Source organism: Typopeltis vanoorti, chromosome 7, assembly GCF_054136105.1.
Source record: "Typopeltis vanoorti isolate ZY-2024b chromosome 7, IOZ_Tvanoo_1.0, whole genome shotgun sequence".
In the NCBI taxonomy this organism is placed as follows: domain Eukaryota; kingdom Metazoa; phylum Arthropoda; class Arachnida; order Uropygi; family Thelyphonidae; genus Typopeltis; species Typopeltis vanoorti.
The window spans coordinates 138,827,966-138,846,685 of record NC_143555.1 but is presented as its reverse complement, the minus strand read 5'-3'; the positions used below and the strand labels follow the sequence as shown (position 1 = coordinate 138,846,685).

At 35.9% G+C, this 18,720-nt stretch overlaps 1 protein-coding gene across 2 annotated transcripts in view; it reads left to right on the top strand.

Moving 5' to 3' along the window:
* The window catches only part of Ptp10D (Protein tyrosine phosphatase 10D), a 253,950-nt gene that overhangs the window by 186,700 nt on the left and 48,530 nt on the right, over nt 1-18,720 (top strand). For both annotated transcript variants that reach the window (XM_090395504.1, XM_090395503.1), the window contains exons 16-17: nt 4,568-4,666; nt 7,761-7,827. In XM_090395504.1, the coding sequence (XP_090251630.1) occupies nt 4,568-4,666; nt 7,761-7,827 (166 nt within the window). The remainder of the gene's footprint in view (nt 1-4,567; nt 4,667-7,760; nt 7,828-18,720) is intronic.

The window sequence follows — 18,720 nt, the reverse complement described above, 5'->3', positions numbered from 1 at the left end:
ACTTTTGATATGCTTTCTTTTTTTCTTCACTGCCTCTTTAACTTCCTGTGTCCACCATGGAGTTCTGATTTTTCTATCTTTCCAGACAACCTCACTACATGCTTCTCTGGCTAAATCAATCAGCATTTGTTTCAAGGCTTGCCACTGAATCTTTAAGGTTTGGTTTGTATTCTCAAACTCTTTCATTTTTTCTTCAATAATCTTTGTGTATTTCAGTCTACAGTTCACATCTGAGAGCTGCTCAACTTTTATTCGCTTTAAAACTTTCTTACATGTTATTCTTTTCAATGTGAAATTCAATTTTATCCTGCTCAAGACTAAACAATTTCAAATCCTCTGTACACTTTGGTGTCCTGTTCCAGGGAGAAAACATCACTATCAACAATAACAATGAGACTTCTTATTCCTTGCCTCTTTTCTCCATGTGAATTTGTGCACATTTTTTATGTTGGAACATGGTGTTAGTAATAACCAGTCCATGTCCTGAGCAGAAATCTAACAGGTATTTGCCATTATTATTAGCTTTGCTCTTTTCTCTGAGAAAAATCTGAGAATATTAGAAATAAAAACAGTTAATTGGATATAGGAGACTAATGAAGAAAGTGTTTTGAAGAAAATTAGAAGAGTAAACAAACAGATAGCATCAAAGGCAGAACCCTGTTTCAGATATCATCAAAATATTAGAAAGAAACTTAACGTTATTAGCATGATTGCTAATAATATTAGAATGTACTAAGTTAGTTTCAGTTTGTTATTAGAATGGGATCATCTCTCATTTTGTGTTGTATGTGTGCTCAATAGCCTGTCTTGGCCAGCTAAATTAGCTCTTTTGGAAAGCTAATTAAACCCTGATAGGATGGTTAATACTGTATAATGGCTATCAGTTATGTCTGCGTGTGTGTGTGTGTGTGTGTGTGTGTGTGTGTGTTTTGTCCAGTTTGTCTATTTTGTGGGATAAAAAACCTGAGTTTATGAGAGGAAAAATCCTGTCACTTCCATATGATAAATTAAAGATGTCAAGAAATCATATTCATTAATGAGCCATTAGCCTCTGTATAATTGTTGCCCAGTCTTGAAGTTACTTCACGTGCATACTTTCTTTTCTTACATTTGGATAAAGATTAAACCAAGAATATAATTTCTTGGCATCTTTAATTTATAGTATAACCAAGTGGAAAAACATTCAATAACTTCCATATGATACTAGCTAACTCATCTTCAGTTAATGCCAATGTCAAGGTTTTTTTTTTTTTTTTAATCCTAGACAGGATTCAAATGCAGGTTTTTCCAACACACAACATAGTTGGTTTTGACAGAGTTATGATGGCTCATCATATATCTGAAGACAAATGCCCCATAAAAAGATCTCTGAAAGATCTGGATAGACTGATGAATTTGGGAGAAAAAATGCAAGAGTTGATCAAATTGGAAACTTATAGATCAGTTAATTTGAAAGCAAATTGTTGATAGGAATCTAGTAATGATATTTTAAAGTTTGTTTGGACTCTCAAATAACAGCAGAATTCTTTTAAAGATAATAGATAGTATTTAATGTAAAGGCTTATCTCCTTATGAGCTTGTGATGCAATGTACAACTCTCCAGTCCTCATGTCAGTTACTTCCTTATCCTTTTGACAAATATTTGATTTCATCCTATTTGCAACCATCTGTCCTGTGTTATCAGCTTTATGACAAGTTGTGATTTCTCATTTATTGAAACATTTAGTTCATCACAACAATTAATAAGAAAACACACACAAAAAAGGCTATAAAATAAAACATTAAGGGATAAATGGTAAAAAAAAGGAGCATTGCAAAAGAGATAGGGTAGGATGGTGAAACTATATGTGATACTAAATGATATGATGTCATAGAGAGCAAGATGAGTTTTTTACTGTATGCTGGTATGATTTTTCAAATAAAACATGGCAAGTGTTCAAGACTAATAACCAAATTAAGTTACTGCTGTAACAAAATTCAGCTTAAAAATTGCCAATAGAGGAAAAAATCAATATCTTCTCAATAGTCAATTTGTAAAATAAAATGAAACACATTTTAATTATTCAAACAAATTTTTATGAATAGGACAAATTGGGCATGTAAACAGATAAAAGAATAAGGCAAATTTGATAGGGTGTGGAAGCCAGTCAAATAATTTTATGTCAAACTAAAACCTTGACATATGCATTCTTTTTAAAAATTTATGGAATTTACAACCGTGTTAAAAAAAACTTTTTTTATTATCCCGACGTTTTGATCTTCACATCAAGATCATCATCTGGAAATCAATATCAATAAAATCATCATCAGGAAATCATCATCATCAATAACACATACAAATTAGTTAACTACAACCCAACCAACAGGATAAAAAAACAAAACAGAGAAACTACTTAAGTCCATTACCACTTGTCCCGAAGATAAGGTCAAAAAACTATTTCCTCACTACGTGCGCTCCCCAAGAATTTACGGGCTACCGAAAATTCACAAAGAAAACACACCGTTAAGACCTATGGTTGAAGGAATTGATAGTCCACTTAGCCAAAAAATTAGTGGCAACACTCAAGGAGTTGGTAGGTCATTCCCCCTCCTATATCAAGAACACACAACACTTCATAAATACCATCAAAGACATTACATTAGAAAAAGATGATTTATTAGTCAGTTTTGACTTCTCTGCCCTCTTCACGAATGTCCCAATCAATGACACAATCCTTCTCCTACAGAACAAATTCCCTCCAGATATCACAGTGCTCTTTGCGCATGTATTATGGTCCGGTTATTTTGTATGGCAAAATGCCTTCTACTTACAAAAAGAAGACACAGCCATGTGCTCGCCATTATCCCCCCCCCCCATTGCTAACTTTTACATGGAACATTTTGAGCAACTTTCCTTAGGTTCCTCTCCTTTAAAACCCAATGTCTGGCTTAGATACGTTGACGATGTTTTCGCAATCTGGTCCCATGGCCACCAGACATTAGACACATTCCTTTGTCACCGTCACCTAAACAAACAACACAAACACATGCAATTGAAATTGAAAAACACAACATACTTCTGTTTCTGGATACACTTGTCACACATCTTCCCTCTGGCAATCTTTCCTTCACTGTTTACTTGAAACCGACACATATGGGGACAATATATACACATCCTACCATCACCACCCAACACAAAAACTAGTTGTCATTAACATGCTAAAAAACAAAAAACAGGGTGCAGACAATCTGTTCCAACGAACAGGCACTAAAAGACGAATTTTAAATTATCTTTAATACTTTCCAAAAAAATGGATACAGCCAAAACACTATTAACAAAATTCTCTACAATACCTCAATAAAAAACAAAGACAAACCAGACTACAGTAAAAATATAACCATTCCCTACATTAAAGGAACATCAGACAAAATAAACAGAGTACTATGAAAATACAACCTCAAAGCCATCTTTAAACCTCTTGCAAAATTAAAAAGCTTACTCAACTCATCCAAAGATCCACTCCCTCCACTAGCTCACCCTGGAGTATATCAGATTTATTGTACTTGCAACATACCATATATAGGAGAAACAGGACTATCAGACAAAAAGAACATAAACGACACATTAAATATAATAATTATGGTGAAGCTGGCCTTTCTGATCATGCCCTGAATTCCTTACACAGAATAACTGGAAAAGCACTAGCTGTCTACATTGCACTAAAACATGGTATGAACAGAAATTTAAGGAAGCATGTGAGATTATTATCAACCACCCCCAATCTAAACAATAATGATGGTCTAAAAATCCCAAACATATGGAAGGTATATATTCGACCCATGGAACGTTCCTCACTAAGAACAACTATAAACAAACAGGACTGTAGAAAATCTAGTATCTTAAAAGCAAAAATAAGAATTGTAATACTAAAAATAGGACATCATTGTTTCTGAAAGAAAACTATCCGAAAGAATGTTTATTCCTGTCATCATAAATAGAACTTAGCTTGATGTAATTTTTTTTTCCACTAGAGGTCATGCCAGTAGAATAACATGTGATCAAATCATTGTATCTTTAGCTTACAGTTAATAATGTAACTCAGCTTGTCTTGTATATGGATGTATGCTCCAGATGATGATCTTGATGTGAAGATCAAAATGTCGGGATAATAAAAAAGTTTTTTTAACATGGTTTTAAATTCCATAAATTTTTAAAATGAATGCTGATCACCATGTAACTCTAAAAGAAAGGGTTGACATATGCATGTTGTGCTAGAATATCCTCACTCCTCATCCCCAAGGTATAGATGGACTGATGCAGTTGAAACTCTTTTCAGTAAATGTTGCTCACTTCTTAGAAACCTGAGTAGGCCATTAACAGTGTTATACTATAACTATGTGCTAATGTATTTATTTAACAAATATATGTACACTTTTTTTTTCAGGCATTTCACATATTTATAGTGGTTATAGATTAACCAGATCTGTGCAATTCTTAAAACTAGTTTGCAGAAAATTTACCAAGTACAATATATCCAAGTTATTATCAAAAGAACTGTTATAAAAAAACTTGATTGTTATTATTTAGGGATCACAGCATGCTCTACAAAGGTCAGAGAACTTTAAATCAGATGATTTTCAAGGTACTATCAGCAATCTGATACCTGGGAAAACTTACATATTTGAGGTGAGCTGTATTAATTAAAATCAGTTGTTTTTCAGTTGAACATCATTTTATGTCAAACAAAATATCATTAGATATACAAATTTGGAGAAAGGTTGTATAAAATGTAGTCAGAATTGCATCAACTTAATTTTAATTATTTACTCATTTATTTGCAACATAAAAGAACAGAATACATTAATATCTTGAATAATTAAAATGAATGGATTGGCAGCTTTGCATTTATATGTCTATACTTTTCTATTTGCACCAAATCCAGTTAGCTGGTTAATTAGATATTCATCTGCCTATGTCAGCTTGCATTGTTTTATATAAATTTAATTTTGTTTCATTCTTCTCTCAGTGATTTTTTTTTTTTTTCCCCCATATCATTCTGCTTAATCAGAAATGAGAGCTGTATGAGAATCTGATCAAACCCTCTGAACTATGCAGTGCAGCCACTTCAAAACTTTTACACCTCCAGTTTTGAGCATTTCTGGTCAAACATCATTTATAGTTGTCAGTTGCCTTTCCACATATCAGGCTTTTGATAGTTTTTTTTTTTTACATATTGATATGTACTCCTGTCATGTTTACTTGAGGTGCCATTTTTCATTCATTCAGCATCAAAACTCTCCAAATTTCAAATCTATCTAATCTCAATGCTATTCTCGTGTTTATTGGGGTGGTACAACAGCACCTCATTAAATATTCTTGATACGTGATACAGCCTTCACAAATTCATTTTAACTCCTGTTTCATAGATGGTCTGTTTGAACTTTTCTCTACAGGTAGTTCTATGGCTACTGCTGTTTCACTTTCCATAAGCTTGAATGAGCAGCCACACAGCATGCTGTAACTGCCTATTCAGAGTGTGCAAGGATATCAGCTGCCCAAGACTTGTACAGTCCAAATGCAGGCCTACTGTGAACTTGCTTCTTCTGCTCTTCCTTCACTCCATCTCCCTCTGTTCTCGAGAATGGCTGTCCTCATAATGTTTCTCCAGCAACTATAACCTCCAACTTTTCAGGAAAAATCATTGCTACATTTGTCATGCTGTACCATCATTTTATTTTGGTTTAAGGCAATAAGAATACAATTTGGTCAGCTAAACTCTGAATTTGTCAACCCATACTCATTCATTCAGTATTCAGGTAGATGCCTACTAATAGGGTGCTCCCCAAGAAGGGGAGAATTAGACATCAAGTCAGAAGTACCGGTCTGTTCTCCATGTTCCCTAAAAGGCTAATTTAACAGTATAGCATATTACTGAATTATCATTATTCATAAATCCATATAATTGAATTAATATGATTTAATGTATCTCTGCAATATTATGATGTAAATAATTTTATTAGAATATTTTATTTAATTGAAAATATAAAAGCTTAAATAATTTAATCATAATGCAGCATTGCCATTAAAGGGAAAGTGTTCAGAGCTCTATAGCAAAAAGTGTATTGAATGAAATTCAACCAAACTCGGTGTAAATGCACTCTGGAATATGGAGTTTTTATAGAAGATAAAAAAAAAAAAAGTACACAATTCTGCTACCAGGGGACAAATGATGCTATAAGCATGTGGTTTCTGTTACATGTTTTCGTAATGGCTGGAAGAAATACAATAAATCAATTTTCATGTTCATAACTTACAGATGTGGTTCAATCTGTAAGTTCAATACATCCTTCCAGATTTTCTAAAAACTACATTCTGCGAATGACATTTTCTAAAGCAGACCACATTGATTTGCCTCACATGCTGACTTATTCTGTCTTTTAAGGTCGCTAAATCATCAACATGTCCTTCATCATACACCATGCATTTCAGATGACTCCATAACCATAAGTCACATGGGTCGAAATCAGGCAAACGAAATGGCCATGCATTTGGGAAATGCACCACTGATCACTCTGTGTTCTGTATTTTCGTAACATTTGCTGCACCAGCAATCCAATGTCAGGTGGTGCTCCATCATGCATGATATGAATATGGTAGAGTCAAAGCATTTTCTCTACTGCATTTGCAGAACAGCAAAGTTGTTCAGCATACCTCGATACCTAACAGCAGAGACAGCACAAGTCACTGGTCCCGTGGGACAAAGTTCTTCGAAAAAGTACGGACCGATGATAAACAATGAAGTAAAACCACACCATCCTATGACTTTCAGTGAGTGTAAAGGAGGCTGATGCAACACATGAGGGTTATTCATAGCTCAAATGCAGCAATTATGTGAGTTAATGCTACCATTCAGATAAAAATATGCCTCGTCATTCTACAAGATATCGTCCACAGCCATGCATCATCCACCTCCATTCGGGCTAAGAATGTTAGGGCAAACTGCAGTCGAGTTTCTGCATCACCATGAAAAAAAGTTTGAGTATGGGAAATCTTGTAGTGGAAAATCTTCAGCATTTGATGCAGGATTTTTCACACAGTTGTGTATGGCATGTCCAGTTGCCTTTATATTGCTCAAACACTGCTGGACTCTTGTGCATTATTCATTCCATGTTCCACAATGGCAACTTGTTAATGAGTTATCGAGTTATCTGTTTATGCCCTTGTCCTGGCCTCACTGCGAAAGATATGCTATTTTCAAACCATAAAATCATTTTTCTAAGATTTGTTACTGTCATTAGACCTTTTCTCCTATCCTTTAAATGCCAGAATTCCCGAAGAGCGGCTTTAGTGCTATCATGTTGTTGATACTAAAACTTGACTATAAAACCTGATCTCACGTAAGGTGAGATCCATAACACTTCAGTCTTATCAGAATGAAGCAAATCCGTTTTGGTATTTCTTATAATCACCAACTCGTCAGTAGAAGCAGTGAGATCATGTAAATATCATGCAATTCTAGTGCCAGTTGTCTGCTGGTGGCAGAATTTTGTACTTTTTTTTTTCTTCTGTAAATCAAAACCTCATTTTCCAGAGTGTACTTACTCCAAGTTTGGATGAATTTCGTTCAAGACATTTTTCGCTACAGGGCTCTGAAACACCTCTTCTCTAATTATGTCAACCCTGTATATACTGTTTTTTTTTGTTTGTAATTCTCTAAATTAATAAAAAATAAAATCCCCTCCTATGAATGTGCTTAAAACGGTTCTGTAATTTAACTTAGATTGAGGCACATACTAAAGTAGGACCAGGCAGCAAAGCATCATGGGAAGAAACTATACCTATCGGATGTAAGTATGTGATATAATTTTTTTAATGCATATCTCTGTCTAAATTATTATTATTATTATTACATCCTCCATGAAGTCGGTGGACTCATTGTGGGAGGTTCATTCAAATGGCAACATATTTATCATACCAAATCTTAAAATCCTTATCACCCCTTGCATTAACAACGTATTCTGGTAATGCATTCCATTCACTGACAATTCTCTATGTAAAAAATCTTCCATGTAAAATACTCCTCTTCACCACACTCTTATATAACTTCCAGGGATGGTCTCTGGTTCTTTTACTCTTTTTATAATCCCCTCTGGATTAATCTGCTAAAATCCTCTCACTAACATAAACGCCTCTATCATACCACCCTCTTTCCCTCCTGCCCACCAAACTCAGCATTCCAAAGTCCTGATATTGTCTTAGTCACTTGTCTCTGGACCCTCTCCGATATTCCAACATCACATTGAAAACCAGATCACCAAATCTGAGCACAGTAGTCCAAGTATGGCCTGACCAGTGCTTTATACATTAGCACAACCACTTCCTTATCCCTACATGTTAGAGTACTTCTTATTATGGTGGCACTATGATGTGCTATCCTCGCAATATACCCTCTAAACTTCAGTCACTGTCCACTATCATTCCCAAATCTCGAATCTTATCCACATCCTGCATTACAGGACCATCAATATACTACAGAGCCTTGCATTTCTGCACTCAAAAATGCAACAATTTGTACTTATTAATATTAAAACTACCACCCCACTCCTTTTGTCCAAGTCAAAAGTCTGTTCAAGTCTTCCTGAAGAGAATTAACATCTAGAGTGTTGCTTATAATTCTCTCTCTAACTTTGCATTATCAGCAAACAACCTAAGATCCCCAGTCAGTCCACATGATATATCAAACAAGTTAAATAGCATGGTCCCAAGAACATAACCCTGGGGAATGCCACTGGTTACTCTCCTTTTTTGAGACTCTGCTCCATTGTACACAACTTGCTGGTATCTTTCAAAGAGCCAGTCTTAAATTGCTAAGACAGAATCTACCCTTTTCAAATCCATGCTGAGCATCATAAAGAATGCTATGTTCATCAATCCTTACCAATCTCTCCAACACCTTGACCACTGCAGTTATACAGACTGGTCTATAATTGGAGACCTGTCCTAGAACTATGCTTGTGGAGTGGTACTATTTTGGCTTCTTTCACTTCTTAGGAATTCTGTGCACTGGAAGACTTTCATTAAACAACCAGGTCAAGGGCATAACTAACTGCTGTGCACATTCCTTAAGAATAATATGTCATCCTAATGGTGATATGTCATTCATTCCCACACCCTTATTAACACCTAACCCAATCAACACCTGATACACCTCTGATTCTTTCACTTCCAATTCTCCTAATACTTGCTTCCCTTTATATATTGCATGGCATCATTTACACTAGTATGATATACAATGATAAAATGCTCATTCAATAACTGTTATATCCTGTGCTGTTATTCTGCTGCCATGACTATCCATCAATGTCAACCTGCCATAATTATTCTTTCTCTTGCTTGCCAATCTCCTCTCATACTGCAATTTTTTCTTTCTTTACCCTGCTTGTCACCTTTCTAGTCTGCACTTTATACTCTTCATGGATCTGTTCCCCACCAACTGTCTTGTACCTCCTCCATAGCATTTTCTTTTCCAACACAACTTGTTTGATTTCACTGTTCATTCCGTTTCACTCCTATTCTTTTTACTTGCTTAACCCTTTTTTTTTTTTTTTTGCTTGTGTTAGATACTGCCTTATGAATTTTCATGCACCCTCAACATCCTTTCTGCACAGCTGATCATCTACCCAAAGTATTGATGCTAATTGACTACAGAGCTTCCCATAATCATACTTCCACATATATCCGTTTTTGGCAGTAACCTTTTCTTGTTTCACCACTTCCCAAACAAGTATTTCATGATCACCCTCATCAGATGGTGGCAGTGTTAATACCTCATTAGCAACTACATTTTGTAAAGCTATCACCAAATCCAAAACATTAAAGCCTCTAGTTACTTCAGTCACATGCTGCTTAAGATATTTATCTCTCAGAAATTCCACAAGCTCACTCTCTTTGTTCCTGTACACAGTCTCCTCTTCCATTCTATATTCCTGTAATTAAAGTCTCCCAACAGGATCATTGTCTTTTTACATGTCCAACCAATTTGCCTGAACATTTCACATTCAGTATTCTCTAAATTTCCTGGCCTCTAAAACAGCATCCTATCAGATATACTAGCCTGTTAATTTCAACTCCACACCACACAGATTTAAAATTTGTGCATGTACTATCAACTTCCACACTTTGTGGACACAATCCCTCTATTTTCACTAACAGCCCCCCCCACACACACACACCTCCTCTTTTCACCTTCCTGTCCTTCTGGAAAATTTATATCCTTCCATTTCTATTCCTGACATCACATCCTCTTCCAACAACCAAGTTTCACTTACACCAATTCTTTGACATACTGACTCAATCAATGCAACAAACTCAGCTTTCTTATTCCGAATACTCCTTACATTATGTGTATAAACATAACAATTCCCGTGTCTTTGAGGCCATTCTACCAGCTCCAACATTCTCTATTCTAGCTGCTATACCAGACCTCTCTCTTTCTTCGGTCTGACCACTTCCATTTCCCTGATCTTGACTCTGATTTCCATTCATACCTATCTCATCCTTATCTTTATGCATTCCATCACCTTGTGCAGCTGCAACCCCATTTTCAACCTCAATCCATCTTCCTCCTGTTATACAATCTGTTTAACTGTGCTGTCCTACTTCATAAGTAGACTCTAATCATTTGCTATGTTAACTTCTTGATTTTGTGCCTTCCCTTAAAACAATAGCTTTTCAAAATGACCAACACCAAACCCATTTAAATGCAATCTATTAACTTTAAACCATTCCAACTTGTCTGTAAATTCACTCCATAGATTTACAAACTGTGAACCTCCTTTCCTTCACATAACTCAGCTATCTTACTATTTGTTATCTCTACTATCCTTCTCAATTCACTATTGTCATATCTGGACAACATGTTAACAACTTTTCCAACAACACTATTATCCTTTACCTGCTGCAACAACTACCTCAAGTCTCTATCAACATTCTTTTTTTCACCAACTAAGTCATTTGTGCCCACAACTACTACTACTATTGATGCCCACTCTTTCTTTCTCTGCAGCGCATCAGTTATTTGTTTAATTGCTCCACCAGGAAAGTATGTTTTGTGCACTTTATTAGTCATCATACCTCTGATGATCGAGTCCCCATAAAATGATATACGATTATCCTTTGACTCTCTTCATAATACTAACTTTCTCATTCTCATCAGCCAGTCTCTTCTTTAGATGTTTAATATCACCTTCCAGATGTTTCATTTCAATTTTTATTTTCACTAACTCTTGCCTAAGTTCTTCTACTACAGTTCCAATTCTTGCTCCCATTTCTAATTGCTCTAATCTATCAACACACTTTTTGCATACATTAATGCTTTCTTTCTTTATGTTTATTTACCCTAACAGTCCACAAATCATTCACATTTCTTTTTTTTTTTTTTTTTTTGGTGCATATTTTTGCAAAGCATCCACTCTGGGAAAAATCCAAGGCAGAACTTGATTTTCATGCTGAATCTTTCTGTGACACCAACATCCACTTCATTACAGGCACCATTTTCAGAAACAGTATGAACAAACAAGTAGCAAAACACAATATAAATAAACAAATGCCAATAACAAACACTAATTTTCAGCTACGTAGTGTCGTAGCTGAAAATTATGTCGAGGCTAGCAGGTGAAAAGACGTACTGTCATAGGGCTCCTGAAATATTTGTGATTTTTGTTGATTTATTAAGTGTTTTCTTATATTTGATTGTGTATTTTAGTATATTATTGTAATTTTATTAGTGTAGTTATTGTACTAAAGTGTTTTATAACAGAATTTCAGAAAAATTATTAGTTTTTACTACTCTTAAAAATGGCGCCAAAAACTCGTCATAACAAGGCAGTGACTAAAGCTAAAGTTGCTACTGAGGAGAGCGTTTGTTCTGAACAAACACACTGCTGCAGTGAGGATATGCTGACATTAGAAATAGCTTGATTAAAAGAAATTATTAGGAAATCCACCAGGGAATTGGAAAATGTGGAAAAACATTTGTTTAAACTTCAACAGGATAAGAAAAAGGATGAGAACAAGAACAGGCAGGAAAATACTGAACTTGGTAATCAAAATATTAATAACAACAAGGTAAGTCAGTTAATATCTAAGATAAAAGAGGTAATATGGTATGGTGACTCAATTTTAAAATTTGCACTTGCCAAGGGATTCACCACTTCTAGTTTCCTGGGAGCGAAAATTAAAAATATGACAAATGTAATTGAAAACCAAAACCAAAAAAGAAATGGTAGTGCTGGTAGGTACTAATAATTTAAGTGGTGACAAACATAGTATGAGAAAAGATATGAACGGTCTGTTGAAAGAAGCGAGAAAGAAATGTGAGAGAGTAAAAATTGTAGGATTACTACCTAGATATGATAGTACTGAGTTAAGGAGGGCACTGATAGCAAATGATTTCACACGCAGGCTATTTTTTATTTTTAGACATGTGGGGTGTGTTTGATGGCAGAAAAGATCTGTATAAGAATGATGGCCTGCACTTGAATTCATTTGGCATCAGAAGCCTGGAGAAATTACTTCTTGGTATGAGACTTAATGCAGAGAGTCAGGGAAACTAGAACATCAAGGGTGGAATGGGAAAAATGTGTGTGAAAGTTCAGCTATGGTATACAAACGTGATAAAGATATAAATGCCTTTGAACATGGTTATGTATGTGGTGTAGGAGTGGAAAAATATGCTTTGGGCTTGGACCTTTTAAGTATGTCTGGGGAGGGAAAAGAGAAAATTCTAGAACAAGATCAAATACATTGCATATCTAATTATAAGAATAGGCTAGGTTGTAATTTATTATGTCTATACACAAATGCCAGGAGCATTAGAAACAAAGGGGTTGAGTTTGTTGCTTTATTGAATACGATGTGGCCTAAGATTGTTGGCATTAGTGAAACCTGGCTATCAGAATCAAATATGGTAAATGGGATCGAGAGTAACTAATATACTGTTTTTAGGAATGACAGAAGAGATAGAAGAGGAGGAGTGCTACTAATGATATCATATGATTTAAGTCCAGTTAGGGTAGAAATACAAGAAAACAATGATGGTAACAAAGTCCCATGTAGCAGTAAGTTTGAGTCTATCTGGTGTGAAGTGGAGATTAACAGAATGAAATATATGGTGGAGTGTTGCTACAGACCTGGCAGCTCAGTTGTAGGGGATGAAGAAATGCATCGCCAATTTAGTCTTATGGGTACCAAGCAAATGATCATTATGGGCGACTTTAATTTTCCAAACATTGATTGGGTAGAAGAGAAATCTCATGATCGGAAAGAACAGGAATTTATTGAATTGTTGCGGGATAACTTTCTCAAGCAGCATGTGAAAGAAGGAACTCGAGGTCAAAGAGGGTTGGATTTGCTCATAGCGTCAGAAGAGATCTCTGTCAAGAATATAGCTATTTTACCACCAATTGGTGACAGTGATCATACGTGTTCTTTCTTGGGAAGTATCAACTTCTATTGAAACTCCATTTAAATCAGGCTACATGCTGAATTACAAAGCTGGAAATTATGATCAACTTAGAAGAATATTATCTTTGGTCCTATGGTATCAGTTACTGAATGGAAAAAATGTCAGCAATGCATGGGAATCTTTGAAAAAGTGCTTAAATAAGGCGGTAGAATGTATCCCTAGTGTTCGAAGAGTAAATAGGTTGGGTGTGAAATGGATGTGCAGCCTTATTAAGCTAGAAATTCACAAGAAGAAGATGATGTGGAAAGAGTATCGTGAGAATAAGAGTGACAGCAGTTATGAAATATATAAAACTCAGATAAAAGTAACTAGTATTGTGAGAAAAGCTAAAACAGAGTATGAAAAGAAATTGGCCATGCAAGCTAAAGGCAATCCAAAAGAATTTTATCGTTATTCCGCAAGCAAAAGAAAGAATGAATGAATGTGGAAGAATAACTTTATTGAATGCAGATGGTACACGAGTGTCGGAAGCTAAGGAGATTGTTCAGTTATGAGTGCTCACTTTGCTAAGATATATCAACCAGGTGTATGTAGTATGGTGCACAGTGCTACTGCTACGTTGGATGAAGAGTTAGAGGTTCATGAAAATGCAGTTGAAGAGCTTATGCATAACCTGGATAAGAATTTGTCAATAGGGGCAGATGGAATATCTGCCCGTTTGTTAAAGGAATGTTCAACTGAATTGGCTAGGCCTTTCACACATTTGTATAACTTGAGTCTCAGCTCAGGAATGATACCACAGGAATGGAAGGAATGTAATATAGTTCCATTGCACAAGGGTGGCAAAAACGGATGTGTCTAACTACCAAAACATCAGTATCTTGGGTGTGGTAGTGAAGATTTTAGAGAAGTTAGTAAGAACTCTAATACAGAAATGGGTAGACAATCATTCTATATTCTATACTCTGCAGGGAACAGCATGGGTTTACTCAAGGAAGGTCATGTTTTAGCAATTTGCTCATATTTTATGACAATGGCACGGCCGAGTTGGATAAAGGAAATGGATACACTATGATAATGTTGGATTTTGCTAAGGCATTTGATAGGATACCACATGATAGGCTGTTGCCTAAACTGGAGAATATGGAATTGGAACATAATCTATTGACTTGGATCAGAGGATGGTTAACAGACAGATATCAAAAAGTGGTATACAGTGAGTGTGAATCTGCCAGATTTAAGGTAACCAGTGGTATACCTCAGGGTTCAGTCCTTGAGCCATTATTGTTCAATCTATACATTAATGACTTCAAGCAGGATCTATCATCAGATTTGCAATTGTTTGCTGATGATGCGAAGATGGGCAGGGCAATTAGGGATGCTACTGATATTCAGCAATTACAAAATGATTTGAATAGACTGGAAATCTGGGCAAATGAAAATGTCTGTCAGTTTAATGTTAGTAAGTGTAAAGTTATGCACTTTGGCATGATTAGAGATCCAGTGGCATATTATATTAGCAGGGCTATGCTACAAGAAACTGAAGAGGCATATACTGCAATTTCCTTAGACTTAGCGAAGGCATTTGACAGGGTGCCACATGATAAGCTCATATTTAAGTTGCAGCACATGGGTCTGGATGCAGATTGGTCAACTGGATTCAGGATTGGCTGTCTGATAGGTATTAGAGAGTTGTGTATGTTGGAGCAGTTTCAAGGAGGCAGAGGGTTACAAGTGGGGTCCCACCCGCTCAGTACTAGGACCTATATTGTTTAACCTTTATATCAATGACATTGCCAGTGGATTGCAAGGGGATATTCAGTTGTTTGCGGATGATGCGAAGCTGGGAAGGATTATTAGTAATAGTGCAGATGTTATTGCCCTCCAAGAGGATTTGAATAAGCTAGATAGATGGGCAAATGAATGGGAGTTTCGGTTTAATGCAGCAAAATGTAAGGTCTTGAGGCTTGGGAAACATTAATGGGATGCTGCATACTCTATGGGAGGAGTTATACTGGAGAAAATAGGGGAGACAAGAGATCTGGGGTTGATGATTGATAGAAACCTGAAGTTTATGGGACATACTGCAAAGGTGGTGAAGGTAACACAGAGGATTGCTGCAATTATGAGAAGGACACTGACCTGCAGAGATAAGAGGGTTATCATTCCATTGTATAAGTCTCTGATCAGACCACACTTGGACTATTGTTCTCAGATTTGGTCCCCAGGATTTGAAGGGGATAAATTAACTGTGGAAAGGATACAAAGACGAATGACAAAGATGGTTTCAGGACTGTACAAGGATAGTTATGAGGATCGGCTGAGGGAATGTGGACTGCAGAGTTTGGTGGATAGAAGAAGGAGAGGTGATATGATTGAGACTTTTAAACTGTTGAGAGGTGGTTATAGGGTTGACACTGGGGAGTTCTTTCACTTGGTTGAACAGCGGGAAGGAGTGATGACAAGAGGCCATCCCTGGAAGTTATGAAAGGAAACTGTGAGCAAGAGGGTGAAGAGTGGTTCTTTGCATGGAGGGTGGTTGAATCGTGGAATGCATTGCCTGATGGAGTAGTGAGAGCGAGAACGGTCAGTGAGTTTAAGGAGTGGTATGATAGACTTTGTGTTTCTTAGGGGGGGACCTCCCCTTGATGAGTCTTGACAGACTTTATGTTCTTAGGAAGGGCCTCTCACGATGAGTCTTTTGACTCCATGGAGGCCTGAATAATAATAATAATAATAATAATTTAAAGTTCAAAGACCACATAGCAAAAGTTGCAAATACAATTCAGAGGATAATTTCTATGCTGAAGCGAACCTTGACATGTAAGGATAAGGAAGTAATTTTGCCTCTTTATAAGGCTTTGATAAGACCACACTTGGATTACTGTGTGCAGATTTGTCTCCCTGGTATCAAGGGGATGAAGAAGCTGTGGAAAGGGTGCAAAGAAGAGTTACAAAGATTATATCTGGATAATGGGATTTAGATTATGAGGACAGATTGTGAGTATGTGGATTACAGACTCTTGTTAACAGGAGAAAGAGGGGTGATGTGATAGAAGTCTATAAACTTTTGAATGGGTGTTTATAGCATTTCAAATGATGAAATTTTTCGTAATATGGAAGGCGGGGGGGGGGGGGGGGGAGAACACGGGAGCATCCATGGAAGTTGAGGTTGTTCTCAGTCAAGAAAGGGGTAAGAGCTAGGTTTTTCTCTCAGAGAGCAGTGAGTGAGTGGAATAATTTGCCCTTAGGGGTAGTGAGTGCATCTAGTGTAAATGAATTTAAGTGAAGGTATGATAGCTGGGTTAGGTAATTTACATCCTCTCTTGATGAGTCCTTGACTCCCTGGAGGTCTCAGATAATAATAATAATAATAAAAGCCATACATTACTTAAAAATATTTTTAGAATACATAAATTTTTCATGGCCAAAAATGAAAGAAAACAAAATATAAGGTAATTCTTCAAAATTATTGTGTAGAACAATGCATAAAGCCATGCAGTATTCATACAAAATGCAAAGGAAATAAATAGCAGAAAAAAAAATCACTGTTTAGCATTTCTTTAACTAGATAATGTCACATCCTGTTATCTAGTTTAGAATTTTCAGACTAAAAAAGCAGTCTAAAAGTTCTGCCAAAATATTACCATTACCTGTTATTGTTAATAGGTAATGGTAATGATGTCCACTACTTCTATATTCTTGGAAATATAGAAGTAGTGGACAGAATTCAGAGGCAACTGACCAAAAATATTGACTGGTAGGTAGAGTGTGGAGGAGACTATTAAAAATCCCATGGACTACAAAAATGATCAATAAGAAAGTTTTAGAGAATATAAAGACAGAATGTTCCTTGGAGATGATGATCACTAAACAGAAGTTGACGTACTTTGGACATATTATGCAAGCTGATGAATCATTCAAAAAGGCTGTTATGTTGAGGAAGATTGAGGGAATGAGAAGAGAAAGATCACAAAAAGAGTTGGATGGACAACATAAAAGAACCTTTCCAACTTGAACTTACAATTACTGAAAGGAAAAGAGGCCGAGTGGAATGAAGAGCTTTTGTTCACAGGATCATCAAGAGTCGAAAATGACTGGATGGCACATACAACAGGTAGAGTGCTTCCTATGAGAAACTGAAAATGTATACATTACAAAGTTTAACTGATAGGTAGAAAAGAAGGGATTTGAAAGGAAAATAATTAATTAAAGATTTTATAGAGTAGATGATAAAGAAATCTTTCAATACATAAATGGATAGAAGAGAACAAAAACTTGCTCCTGAAAGTTGTCAGTGAATGTGTTTAACAAGGGCATAAGGATTAGATTTTTTGCTTAGAGAGTGGTAAATGATTGGAATGGATTGAGGCAGTTGGATGTGCTTTGTTAGTGAATGAGTTTAAGAAGGGGTGTGATAGGCATTGGATCCATAATGTTTTGTATAGGCCTCTAACAGTGAACTCTATGGAGATGCCTTTATTATAATAATAATAATAATAATAATAATAATAATTACGATGTACTTCACATATGTGAAAGACTTTGGAATAATTTTTTGCTTGTTTGCTAATGATTCATGGTTGTTGACATATTTAAATCTGTAATTTTATTGAACAGTTTTGCATACTCTGTTAATTGCCAGCCTGTTTGACAGAGTAGTTATCATGTCTACTCTCCAATTTACATGCTACTGATTCAAATCACACTTTGTCATGGACTTTATCAGGACTACAATCTTCCATCTGAGGACATTAACATGTCCTTAGGTGGTAGATTGGAGTCCTGAACTGATTTTGCAAAAGTACCATGTTTGGTCTCCAGAGCAGAGCTTCTGGATTCAGAAGGCCTTAGCCCAACCATAGTAATAAAGCTTCATCTAAGCAGAACCAATAGGACTACATATTGAATCTAATTCTTCCATTTTTTTTTTTTTTTTTTAGTATGTAATGCATTCTTATATTCTTTTAGCCAAACAAAGAGGTAAAATATGAAGATAATCCATTAAATTTTCTTAGAATTTCTCAGTTTTTAAATAGATGAATGGATCTCTAGAGTAGGGCGAGGATTATAAACTTGAGTCCATCCCCATCTAAAGTACCATATACGGGCAATCTTTTGTGAACGAAGTCCCCCCCCCCCCTCATTATTCAGTACCATCTATAATGTCATAATCACAACTAGTGAACAGGTGGCTGTTTTTTAAAAATAAATGAAAAGGCCACCTGTTCCACTAGTCTCACAATTAGCCATAATAGTAGTGAAGAAGACTATT